The sequence below is a fragment of the Nilaparvata lugens genome, chromosome 1, assembly GCF_014356525.2.
Source record: "Nilaparvata lugens isolate BPH chromosome 1, ASM1435652v1, whole genome shotgun sequence".
Taxonomy (NCBI): Eukaryota; Metazoa; Arthropoda; class Insecta; order Hemiptera; family Delphacidae; genus Nilaparvata; species Nilaparvata lugens.
Genome location: NC_052504.1, coordinates 36,881,759 through 36,894,090, shown reverse-complemented (window position 1 = coordinate 36,894,090; position 12,332 = coordinate 36,881,759). Strand labels below are relative to the sequence as shown.

At 37.5% G+C, this 12,332-nt stretch overlaps 1 protein-coding gene across 2 annotated transcripts in view; it reads right to left on the bottom strand.

Moving 5' to 3' along the window:
- Positions 1–359: 359 nt before the first annotated feature.
- The window catches only part of LOC111060607, a 67,492-nt gene continuing 55,519 nt past the window's right edge, over positions 360–12,332 (bottom strand). For both annotated transcript variants that reach the window (XM_039420710.1, XM_022348281.2), the window contains exon 2: positions 360–4,404. In XM_039420710.1, coding sequence (XP_039276644.1) covers positions 1,041–4,157 — 3,117 coding nt within the window. In that variant the 5' untranslated portion in view covers positions 4,158–4,404 and the 3' untranslated portion in view covers positions 360–1,040. The remainder of the gene's footprint in view (positions 4,405–12,332) is intronic.

Sequence of the window (12,332 nt, the reverse complement as noted above, 5' to 3'; positions counted from 1 at the left end):
CTCTGGGCGTAATTTTGTGCTCTACAATCTCTGGTCTCAGATTGTGTCTCAGATTAGAGCGCTCAATCTCATATCGATTTCCTGGTACACCTGACAACAATGCTCCTTGTATTTTGAAAAAAAACACCTATGTTTCAGCTTCAACTATCATAACCAATTCCATTGTCATCACATTGAGATTTCGCACAATGATATAAGTTCATAAAATCATGTTCTATGAGAATCACCCGTTAGATAGACTCAATTTAGTGAAGAGGCGCGCATAGGGACACCTCAAGGATAAAAATTTCAAACACTTAAAACTTTTGGTATTATCATTAGATCTCATCGTACTACAGCTCATTCTTCTCTTTTGCAAATCTACGGGACGCGTAATGTATGTGACAGTTGAGTACAGTCAATTGGACATGAAAAAGGGAGTGTGCTTCCAATATATTTATATTTATATATAGTAGTTCTTATTCTGATTCTTCAATGTGCAAAATTTCCTTGGGCTAAATATAGAGTAGCGCAAAAACCTCGTATTTTCGGTTCATTTTCTAGTGTCAGCTATTTCCGCCAAATCCAGTCATCTGACAGAAAATTTGTTCAGGCTTTATTTTTAGATTATAAAATTCTGAATAAGATGAAATGATTTGGAGCTCTCTATCTCCAATGAGCACTGAGTTAAAATTTTTCAAAAATGAGTAAAATTTCAAGAAAAAATTCATTTTGATGAATTTCAATTTTTAATCAACAATAACTTCCGATTGTCACAATATTCAAATGTATAATTGAAAATCATACATCCTGAGACCAGGTAGAGCGCTCTATCTCATATAGATTTCCAGACACACCTGCTAACAATGCTTCTTGTATTATTATATTTCTATCAGTTTGCCAATGTCAAATCAGAATGCGGAAAATTACCATGAAGGATTCTTTGGATAGAAAGAATCATTCTTATGGTTATAAATGACTAAACATGAGTGAATTCCAAACTAAATATTTTACGGGATTTGATTTTACTATGTTACAGCCTCAAATCGCTCGTAGTTAGGCTATATACAACCTGATGTATCTCCATGACTTACAAATGTGTCTGAGTTAAGCAAATCCACAAGTTCGTAAGCTCCATCAATTTCTGGATTATTAACGAAGAAACTTATAATTTTTTCTCTCTTATCTGGTTCAATAAGAAGTGACATACCGTATTTATGCAGCATTTTATAAACAAATGGATGCAAAATATATTCTTCGTCATTGACATAAAACAAGGACTTATGCAAAAGTAACTTGCCAACCATATTTTCAAGCATTAGATATTCGAATGTTTTTAAAATTTCTAAATTACTATCATCACCAAAGAACTGTTTCAAATGTTCAATATGTTCTAAAATAAAATTTATAAACCTATTCTCGATATCTGTTATGAAACTGTCAATTATTTTCATTACATTAAAATTGTGTACCTTACTTTTCATATAAATCATATCATAAATATGAATGTTGTAGCTTGGAGTTTCCAGTAAATGCTTAATCAGAATGCAATAATGTTTTGAACTGACAGGAGGATTTGAATGGTTTTTAGGGACAGTGAATTCAAAACTATTGTTAGAAGTATTCAGGGAAACCAACTCATTGAATAAGTACCTTATTTGAAATGAAATTAAATTATCACTCCGGGGAACAATAAATGGAGACAGTTGTATATAATTTGGCAGCACTCTCTCAATACCATTACCACCCAGTGAAAGCCAACAAACATTTGTTTTTCTCAACACACCCATTAGTGATTCAAATCCAGTAAGTCCAATATCATTTCCTTCCAAGTCAATATAAACAATTCCAGTTGAAGGAAGGACTTCAGCTAGTAGTTCAATACATCTTGGTCCTATTTTGTTATTGCTCAAATTCAAAGATATCACTTTTGAATATTTCAAAGCTTCAGGTAAAGGTTTGAATTCCTCATATCCCATATTAATTTCTCTAATATCAAGATACAGAATACCTGAAGCTATTATGAATGACTTTATTTCGCTGAAAAATGCGTTTTCGAAATGCAGTGGTGGATTTGGGTGAGATTCAGCTCGCCTTCTATTTAGACACATCTGATCCTCAACTGTGCAATTATTGGACACAGGCCGATGACAAACAGACACATCGCGTTCTGGCTCTGCCTTTGCATCAAATACATTCAGACCGGTCATGCATTCGAATTTCAATGAGATGCATTCTAGTTTTGTTTCAGCAGCAATCCTCAAGTCCAAACTATTCACCTTCAATTCGCCAATTTTAGTTTTTTGAAGCATTGAGGCAATATACTTATCTAGCGTGGTCATTTTCAATTCTATTTCTTTAATGTTGATGTTATCAAACGCTCCAAACAAGTGTGGAATTTCTGGCGATTGATTACAGTCGTGAATAATTAGTTTTGTGATTCCAGACTTTTGAAATCCCTTGTTCAATAATATCAAATTATCGACTCCTTTATGCAGCGATGGTTGATTGATTTCTATCTCACAACCTGGATATCTAAATAAGTTCACACGTCTATGGAAGACGTAATCATCAAAAGCAATTGTTACACAACCATTTGTTTCACATTGTACAAAGCTTATCAATATATTGTCAGCTGTTTTGTGATCAATCTTCATTCCATATAGGACGAGTTCAATAATTTTAGTACGTTCAAGATTCCTAGCCAGATATTTGAGGCAATCATCATCTAAGAACTGATTGTCAGAAAGATTGAGTGATGTAACTGGCGAGCCCCGGAGGCCTTGAACCAGACACCTGAAATCATCTCGAGCAATATCAGTGTTTGTAAGGTTTAACGACGATATTTTAGTGTATTTTAAAACCCTTGCCAAGTAGTGAGCATTATTGTGAATCATCTTGTTATTACTTAGATTGAGTGAAACTACCGATGAGCCACATAGTCCCCGGGAAAGATACTCCAATTCATCATAATCAATATCTGTGTTACTGAGATCCAGAAACCTGATATCCCTTGTCTTTAAAATGCTTGCTAAGTAGAAAAAACTTACTGAACAGGTATTATTCTCTCTGCTTAAATTGAGTGAAAAATGATTCATGGTCTTCAAACGCAAAAGGAAATTTATTGGACTATGATCACCAAATTTATTATTACTTAGATTAAGTTTAGTTATTTGAGTATGTTTGAGAACAGCCGCTAAGTAAAACGTATTACAGCAGATAGTATTGCCACTAAGATCAAGTGCTCTGAGTTTTGTATCTGGCAAACTTAGTACAAGATTTTTCAGGCTATTACATTCTATAGAACTATTACTGAGATTCAAATCTGCTATTTCACATTCTTTCAGACAGGAGGCAAGATGTTTTATACTTGCATATCCAAATTTGTTATCACTCAAATCAAGAGATCTTATTTCTTTACCGATCAAACATGATGCTAGTACTTTCAAACCTGTGCAAGTTAGATCATTTTCACCAACATCTATAGAGGTTATGCTAGTGTTTTCAAGAGCATTGGATAGAAATATGACACCAGAATTGCCAAATGCATTACCTCTCAGAGAAAGAGACGTGATTTTTGTATCCTTCAAGCAAGATGAAAATGCTTTCAAACATTCAAAATCTAGATTTGTTCTACTAAGATTGATTGAAGTTATTTCAGTGCCTGGCAATGCATGCGCAAGTTGATTTATTGCATCAAATCTGAATAGATTACCACTCAAATTGAGTGAGGCTATTTGTGTTTCTGCCAAGCATGTTGCAATTATCATCAAGCTTCCACAATGCATAGATGTATAACTGAGATTGAGTGAAGTTATGTGTGCTTTTGGCAAAGCAAGTGCTAGGCTTTCAATAGCATCAAAGTCCAAGTTATTGTTACTTAAATTGATGGAGGTAATTTTTGTATCTTTCAAACATGATGATAATAGAGACAATGACACGCTATTCAAAGTGGTATAACTGAGATCAATTGATGTGATCTCCGTCCCTGGAAGAACAGCAACTAGACAAGCGATGGCATCATAATTTAGGTCATTACCACTGAAATTTATAGAGGTTATTTTAGTATCCTCCAAACATGTAGCCAATATTTTCATGCTCTCACTGTTGAGAGAAGAATGGCAAAATTCAACTGATAAAACTTGTGATTTTTTCAAGGCCTGTGCAAGACAGTGCATAACATCAGTGTCTAAACTAATACAACTTAAATTAATGGATTTTACTTCTGTATTAGCTAAACACTCAGCAAGTATTCTCAGGCTTTCACACTTGATTAAATTGTTACTGAGATCTAGAGAAGCAATATTATAGTCTCTGATAGTATGCACTAAAAGGTCAAGGTCATTTTCCTTGATATTATTACTGTGACGCCGAGTGGCCCCAGTAGCATTAGCTCATTATTTGAGCATAGTTTGAAATCATAATCTGGAATGAATAGAAATATTATTAAACAGTCTTCAGTAAGTAGTGATAAGTAGCGTCTTATCATTTTGAACGAGTAGTTTTCACATGAAAATTAATCCGTATCAGTTATTTAATGATTTTTATTATTCATATTACCTCTTTAGAACATAGACTAGTGGTTATAATTTCATTTTTAATTTCTGAAAAATCAGTTACATACCATACGTTATTAAATAAGATATAGCCTAGAACCCTAGATGATTAATGAATCATCTTGCTTTGAATGTGGGTTTTCAAATTTTTCTTCTTCGCATATTTATTTTCCCACTCCATGGTTCCAGACGATGATTTTAAAAAATAGACATACAGAGTGGGTGAAAAGTCCGAGAACGGCTTAATATTTCATACACAAAGGTTATTTGACGGTGGGTATGATTGGGTATCCTACTCAAATTGAAAATACTACTTTACTATGACTTCAAAAATCTTGGATCCGCCATATTGGATGCAACTTTATTTCTTTGAATGGGAAGGTGGTCATGCGATACATGATTTCGATACGAAATTTCAAGAAAAAGAGAATGGCGAAAACCGCATATCGATATCTCAAACCGTTTAGAAGATATTCACATTATTAATCAATACTATTCAAAGCAGAAAGGAGAGAAAAAAGACTGAGAACGGCTTCATATAATTACATACCGGTAATTTGATGGTGGGTGTGATGGGGGATCCTACTCAAATTGAAAATATGACTTAAAAAATATGGTCCACCATTTTGGATCCGCCATATTGAATGCAACCTTATTTTTTAATGGGAAGGTTGCGATACATTATTTCGATACGAAACTTCAAGAAAAAATGAATGGTAAAAACCGCATATCGATATCTCAAATCGTTCAGAAGATATTCACATTATTAATCAATATCATGCATATCAGAAATGAAATACATAAGTTGTATTGATTAATATATGAATATCTTCTGAACCATTTGAGATATCGATGTGCGGTTTTCATCATTTATTTTGTTTTGAAATTTCGTATCGAAATCATGTATCGCATGACAACCTTCCCATTTAAAAAAATAAAGTTGCATTCAATATGGCGGACCAGATTGTTGAAGTCATAGTAAAGTAGTATTTTCAATTTGAAAGGGGTCCCCAATCACACCCATCTAGGAGTCACAATCTTTTATGAGATACTAAGCCGTTCTCATACTTTTTCCTCTCCTTATTTATGCTCTGTAAACATCACTTTTTACAACCCCGCAAAAGTAGAAGTCCATTGGAGTAAGATCAGATGAGCGTGGTGGCCAACTTACGGGTCCACCTCGGCCAATCCACCGCCCACCATAGTTGTTATCAAGCCACCCACGGACGTTTCTAGTATAATGAGGGAGGCAGCCATCCAACTGGGGTCACATATTCTGCCTCAAATTGAGAGGCACGTCTTCCATCAATTCGTGAAGCTCATTGACCAGAAAAGTCCATAAAAACTTCACAATTTATTCTTGCAGGGAAAATGAAAGGTCCATGTACTTGTATTGTAGAAATTTAAAGCACCAGTCTTTGTGAATGTACTTTTCATTGAACTCTTGAACTGGGGTATCATGAAATGGTCGAGAGTTATTGTTCTTCAATATTCTTTGAACTATCATTCTTGAAACATCCAACATCCCAGCTACCCGCCGGATACTGGATCGAGGATTCTGCTCGAAATACTTTAGAATACGATTCTCAAAAGCTCCAGAAATTAAGACGGGCCTCTCGTACCTTGAAACTGATCCTAGACCCTTACCATTTTGACATCTGTCAATCTTAAAAACGTGTGATGAGATGGGTGTTTTCGGTCAGGAAAACGTCTCCTGAACGCGAACATTTCTCTACTAGCCAAAGTTGATACATATAATGCCAATTAACTGGAAAGCACACTGAAACTATACTGAAAATAGGCTGAAACATACACTTCTTGTTATTTTATTCAGGATTTATGGTACAGGGAATAATGCAAGTTATTGAAAAAGTCGTATCATTGTAGAATGTTAAAATGTTGATTAAAACTTGTGAATATTGCCAGAGAGAAATCAGGTGATTTAACCCTTAGGATCACCACTTGATGCATGCTGTTTGTGAATTTCCTCATTTTTAAGGTGCTCATTCCACATATTAGCAGTTTTGAACACTTTATCATGGAACTTACATTTTCGAATTTATACTCATTCTAAAGCTTATGGAATGGAGAAGTTTTTGAAATTTGAAACCACTATAATTGCGAGGAGAAAAATCGAGAAAAACGGTTTGAATTTAAAGAATAACAACAAATGAAATTACATTAATCTTGTTTGAAATGTTTTTCTCTTTGCATCAATACCCTTGAAATTGAAATTCGACCAGCAGTTTTCCAGTTATTGAGTATTTAATGACCGGAAGTAGGCATATTCTGAAAATATCGAAAAATCGATATATCTCTTAACTAAGGTCGATAGGAAAAAAGTTTACTGGAAATTTTTTGTCAGAAATGTCGAGTAGAATCTATGGTCAACGGCTGTTACAACCTTGGTGGGACACCCGGCTTTATATATATCTATATATAGTATATAAAAGCCAAATGGCACTCAATCGCTGACTGACTCACTCACTCGCAGAACTAAAAATCTACCGGACCAAAAACGTTCAAATTTGGTAGGTATGTTCAGTTGGCCCTTTAGATATTTGATATTTATTCAATTTGTCTTACATTGCAAAGTCTGACAAGACCTATGGCAAACACTTATAAAATTAAACAGAACAGACAAAAAATAACACTTCTAAATTTAAATACAATACATAGTGAAAAATATTAGTGGAAATTAATACAATTGATGAAAATAATCTAGGCTTATTTATTGGATGGGCAGAATTCACAGGGAAGTGGAAATTTGAAAGGTACAAGTGGGAGGATATTAAGGCTTGGTGAGGGGTAGGGATGTAGAATATGGAGGATTATGGATATAAAGGAACCCGGATTTTCGGTGGGGTTCTACCACTCTAGCACCTTCGACTGTTGGGACGCTAGGCCTGCTATTCTAGACCGGCTGCACCACGGCCAAACTATTAATTAAATGAGATTGATGGAAAGATTGGAGAAAAAGGAGAAAATTAAATAAATGAGAATGGAGCAAATAGAAATAAGAATGAAAGTATCGATTCAAGTAAAATAATGATGAATGGAATGCAGAGAAATGAAATTAACATTAGAACAAACAGGACAATAGCTCAGTCATCATCCAGTAAATATTTAAACAGATTCCTTTTGAAGGAAGCCAATGAATCGGATTGGATCAGGTGGTTGGGTAGGGAGTTCCATGCTCGGCAGGCGGATGTGAGGAAAGATGCGTTGAAAATAGCAGTTGGATGAAGTGGTATTTGGAGTGTGAGGTGATGAGACCTAGTGCCACGATTGGGTTGGATGTCAGTGAATGAGTCTCGAAGATAGCCAGGACCATCACTTCTTACAATCAGCTTGTAAGTTAAGACCAGAAGGAAATACCTTCTGCGCTCCATCAGCTTGAGCCACCCCAGCTCCTTAAAGAGTGAAGTGATGTGGTCATCATAAAAAATGAAACGGACTGCATAATTCAGTGATCTTTGCAGTCTAGTATTCTACTCAGCAGTAAGATCAATGTAAGCCAAGCAAGAGTAATCCAGCAAAGGTTGTATCAGTGCTCTCACCAATAGGAGTCTTATGCTCCTAGGAAGAGTTTCTGAGTCTTTTGAACTGGTGCATTCCTGCATAAACACGATTGCACACATGGGTAGTTTGATCCTTCCAGCTAAGACTTTGATCGAAGTGAACACCCAGGATTTTGAGGCACCTGGAGTAAAATATTTGCACATCACTAATCACAATAGCTTTAGAGGCGCACTAAGAACGAATCTGCGTTTAAGAACGAAATAAAATCTGCGTTTTTCCAGCATTTTCTCAGCTTTATCGAGTACAAATAGTACAGTCAAGGAAAGATTATAGAGGGAAAAGTTGGGAAGACAATTTTTGACCCCCCAGTTCTGTTAAGGATAGTAAGGAGGTGAAAATATCAAAAGTCCCCACACCTACCCCCTGTGCTAAGGGAGTGGGGGTGGTTTGAAGGTACCATTTTTTGGTTTCTCGCATAAAACTCAAAAACTATGTATCCTAAGGACTTGACTGTCATATAACAAATTGAAGCTTACATAATTTCCTACAATATACATTTTACAACTTTTAATATTTCCTCTAGTTTCCAAGATATCCGCTCATGAAGGTGTGACAATTTGAAAAAAAAAATGTTTGCCACCAATTTTTTCTATTTTTGCTCTTATAACTTTTTAAAAATCGATGGGAAAAATCCATGTTGGTTATGAGCTTATATAGCATTAAATTCTCTCTAATTTGATGTATAATTTCACACTTTTTCGAATTTCCCTACACCTTTTCCAGCAGCTTTAGTGATGAGTGTTGAAATCTCCATTTTAGCAATAATAGACCAATTGACAAAGGAGTTTTGAGGGAATGTTTTAAACAAGTTTTGAGGGAATGTTTTAAACATGGTTTTTGACTTTGCAGCTTTATTGAGACTAGTGGGAAGAGAACATATCAAAAGTCCTTATTCCTAAATCATGTGCTAAAGGGATGAGGGTGGTTTAAAAGTTGAATTTTTCAGCGTTTTGCTTCCACGCTCATATCTTGAGAACAATGAGTTCAACCAACATTACTAACTATTCAAAAATGGAGCTTGTTAAATTCTCTACACTTTTTGTTCAGTAGAATTTTGTGATATTCCCAACAGTTCCCGTGATATTCACCCTTGAAAGCGTGTAATTGTTAAAATAACAGGTTTTTATCCAATGTTTTGCTTTTTAGAGCTTATAACTCTCCAACAATGCATCATAAAAACTGATGCTCATCGTAGGTTTGTAGAGCATTGAATTCTCTTTGAAATGGTGTAATTATTTAAAATCTTCAAGAAGAGGGGAAGACCTAGGAAAACTGGCCCCTGCTTTTACACTAGGAAACAGAACTTGCGCTCTGCTGGAGGGCTGTGTTTGCACACAGCAATGCACAAGGATTTTCGCCCCGTCCAGACAAGCCATGCTCGCGCACTGCAGGATATAGGGAACACATGACACAAAGCTGGGCTTACGCCCTGCAAGCCATGCTTTCACACTGTGTGCCGGGCTTCCGCCCTGCAGGATGCTGTGCTTGCGCACCGCGAAGGTGTGCATACACATGATGACCATCCAGACACACCGACCAATGTGTTGTGTTTGCACACAATGTTCGGACAAGCTAGCAACCTGGTTGCCATGTTCCCACACTGCTGAGGTCAAGTGCACTACCTGTGCCGGGCTTTCGCCCTGCGGGGCCATACATTTGCACTGCATGCTGTGCTTTCGCACTGCTGCTGTGCTTGCACACCACGAAGGTGTGCATCTGCATGATGACAATCTAGACACACACTGACTGTTGTGTCATGTTTGCACACAACGTTCAGACGAGCTAGCAATCTGGCCGCAGTGTTTCCACATTCTGGAAACAGGTGCTTCAGGTGCTCGTGCACTACCTGTGCTGGGCTTTCGCCCTGCATGCCGGGCTTCTGCCCGGCAGGGAGCTGTGCTTTCGCCCTGCATGCCGGGCTTCTGCCCTGCAGGGAGCTGTGCTTTCGCACTGCATGCTGTGCTTCTACCATCCGCAGTCGGCAGCAGTCAACCAGATGGGTGGGGGCAGGGGTACTCCCTCTTCCTTCTCCCCAGAGGAAACCACCATCACCTCCAGCACTTCAGAAGGGATTGAGCTGGGCCTATCAAGAGGTGGTGGAGGCAGGTCACAGGTATTGGCGGAGTCAGCCAAAACCTCAGGGGCGCCACGTGCCTCCCCTGGAGCTGCTCCCCAAGCCTCCGTGAGACCCCTCTCCTGAACCCAGAGAGGGGTAGGGTGGGTTGACAAAGTTGGTTGTGTCACGGTGCAGGATGGCGCTGGGGGCTCTGCAACCTCCTCGGACATTCTGTAGGCCTGCAAAATAGAGAAGTCGCCCCCACCACCCTCTAGGAGGGCATCCTCGTCCTCTGTCAGGACTTCAGGGTCGTCCATTTTGGAGGTTGAGGGCAAAGGCTCCTCGGCTCTACTGGTGTTGGCTGATGTCTCGGGTGTGAGGAGGCTGGATGTAGACACTACATCCAGATCGCGGCCTGTCCTCAGAGTGGGGAAAATGGTCAAAGAGCTTGTGTGAGGCCGCCTCCACCATTGCATCCTCCGGTGGGGTCTGCTGCTGCAAAAGCAGAAGTAGCTGGTGACCGATGAGCCACTCACATTGCCACCGGGTCAGCCCCTTGCGAACATGGCGAAAACACTGCATGTCCCCCGCCTGGAGGTACTGCAACCTTTTCACCTTGCACTACTTTGAAGTGACTGCATGGATGGCATTGAAGTCCTCAGGCACGGTTCGGTGCCCTGGGTCGAGGATGGTAGTGGTGCCCTCCTTTCTATTGACCACAGCGAGAGCGATGCCTCCTCACTGCACCAGAGGGATGCCCAGGAGGGTGTCTCTCCTCATATTCTGCAACACATCCCGGAGCTCCTCTGGGGTGCGCCCTGCATGCTGGGTTTGGAGGGCCTGAAAAGAAGGCACTGGGGAAGGGGACGTCTACAATGAGGTAATGCACTTCTAGAGAAAAAATCACAACTCAAATAAAAGGAGGAACAGTGAAAGATTAATTTAGAAAAAGAAATAAGAAAGCTGAAGTGGAACTATTAATCAGAAAGGGGGAACTAAACTGAATAACTAGAGATGACAGCAGTCAGAGGTAGGGGAAAGTGGGGCAAAACCGACCTGCTAGTGTTTGAAGTTCAATTAATGGAAATCTGTTGGCAGATTCATCAAAATATGATGTCAATCTCATTCTTTACATATTTCATGATAACTATACATACTCAAAAACATTTATTCAATTATAATAAAAACGGTAATAATTTTATAATTTTTTTGTGCAAAATGACGGTTTTGCCCCATGGGTGGGGTAAAACCGTCTTATGAGTGGGGTAAAACCGACATTAATGGAAATGACATGGAAACACTTGAAATAGCCACACAAATCACTAAATTTCATTTAATAAAGTTGTCATGACATAGGAAAATGGAAACAACATGAGATTACTCAAAATATTCACTCATATAAAGGTGTCAAGACATACGAAAAATAAAATTAAAAGGAAACTAACATGGGATTTTTTGAAATATTTACACAAATAATCACAAATGAAGGTGTCATTTTTCTCCTCACTTCTCGAGCATTGCTCATGAGCCCATCCTTTGCAACTCGAGCACTGGATCCAACCCTCTTTTTGTTTAGAATTTGAATGGAGGTCATTGCAAAAAAAAAATACTACTAAAAAATCGGCGTTTGGTGAACATTTAATTGAAACTAATTATATTGATATAAATTAAAATATGAAAATATTAAGCTGCAGTAATGAAAGTAATAAATTGAATGTGAAAGACGAATTTTATATCTATAAAACTGCAAAATCAAATAGGAGTTATTTAATAATTATAATTTAATTTGACTTAAATAATCATAGCCTATTCTTGATAAAATCAAAAGTAAATAATTGAATAACTTTAACCAAAAGATAATGAATGAGAAATAAATAAATCATATGAACATATATATTATCTAGTATTAACTTGTTTATTTTAACTTGAAAATGGCCAAAGTAGGTCGAAACTAGTTGTTAAAATGTTTCAATGAAAGGTTACTACAAGTTTCATGTTGTTTTTACTAATTTGATTGAAGTAGCCCATATAGGTGATGTGATTTCATGTGGTAGTGTGTTTATTATGAGATTAAGAATTATTATCAATTTTGGCCTATTTCATTCCATTACCTATCAAATGCAACATGATAAATCTCATGTTCAAGTTCATAATAATGG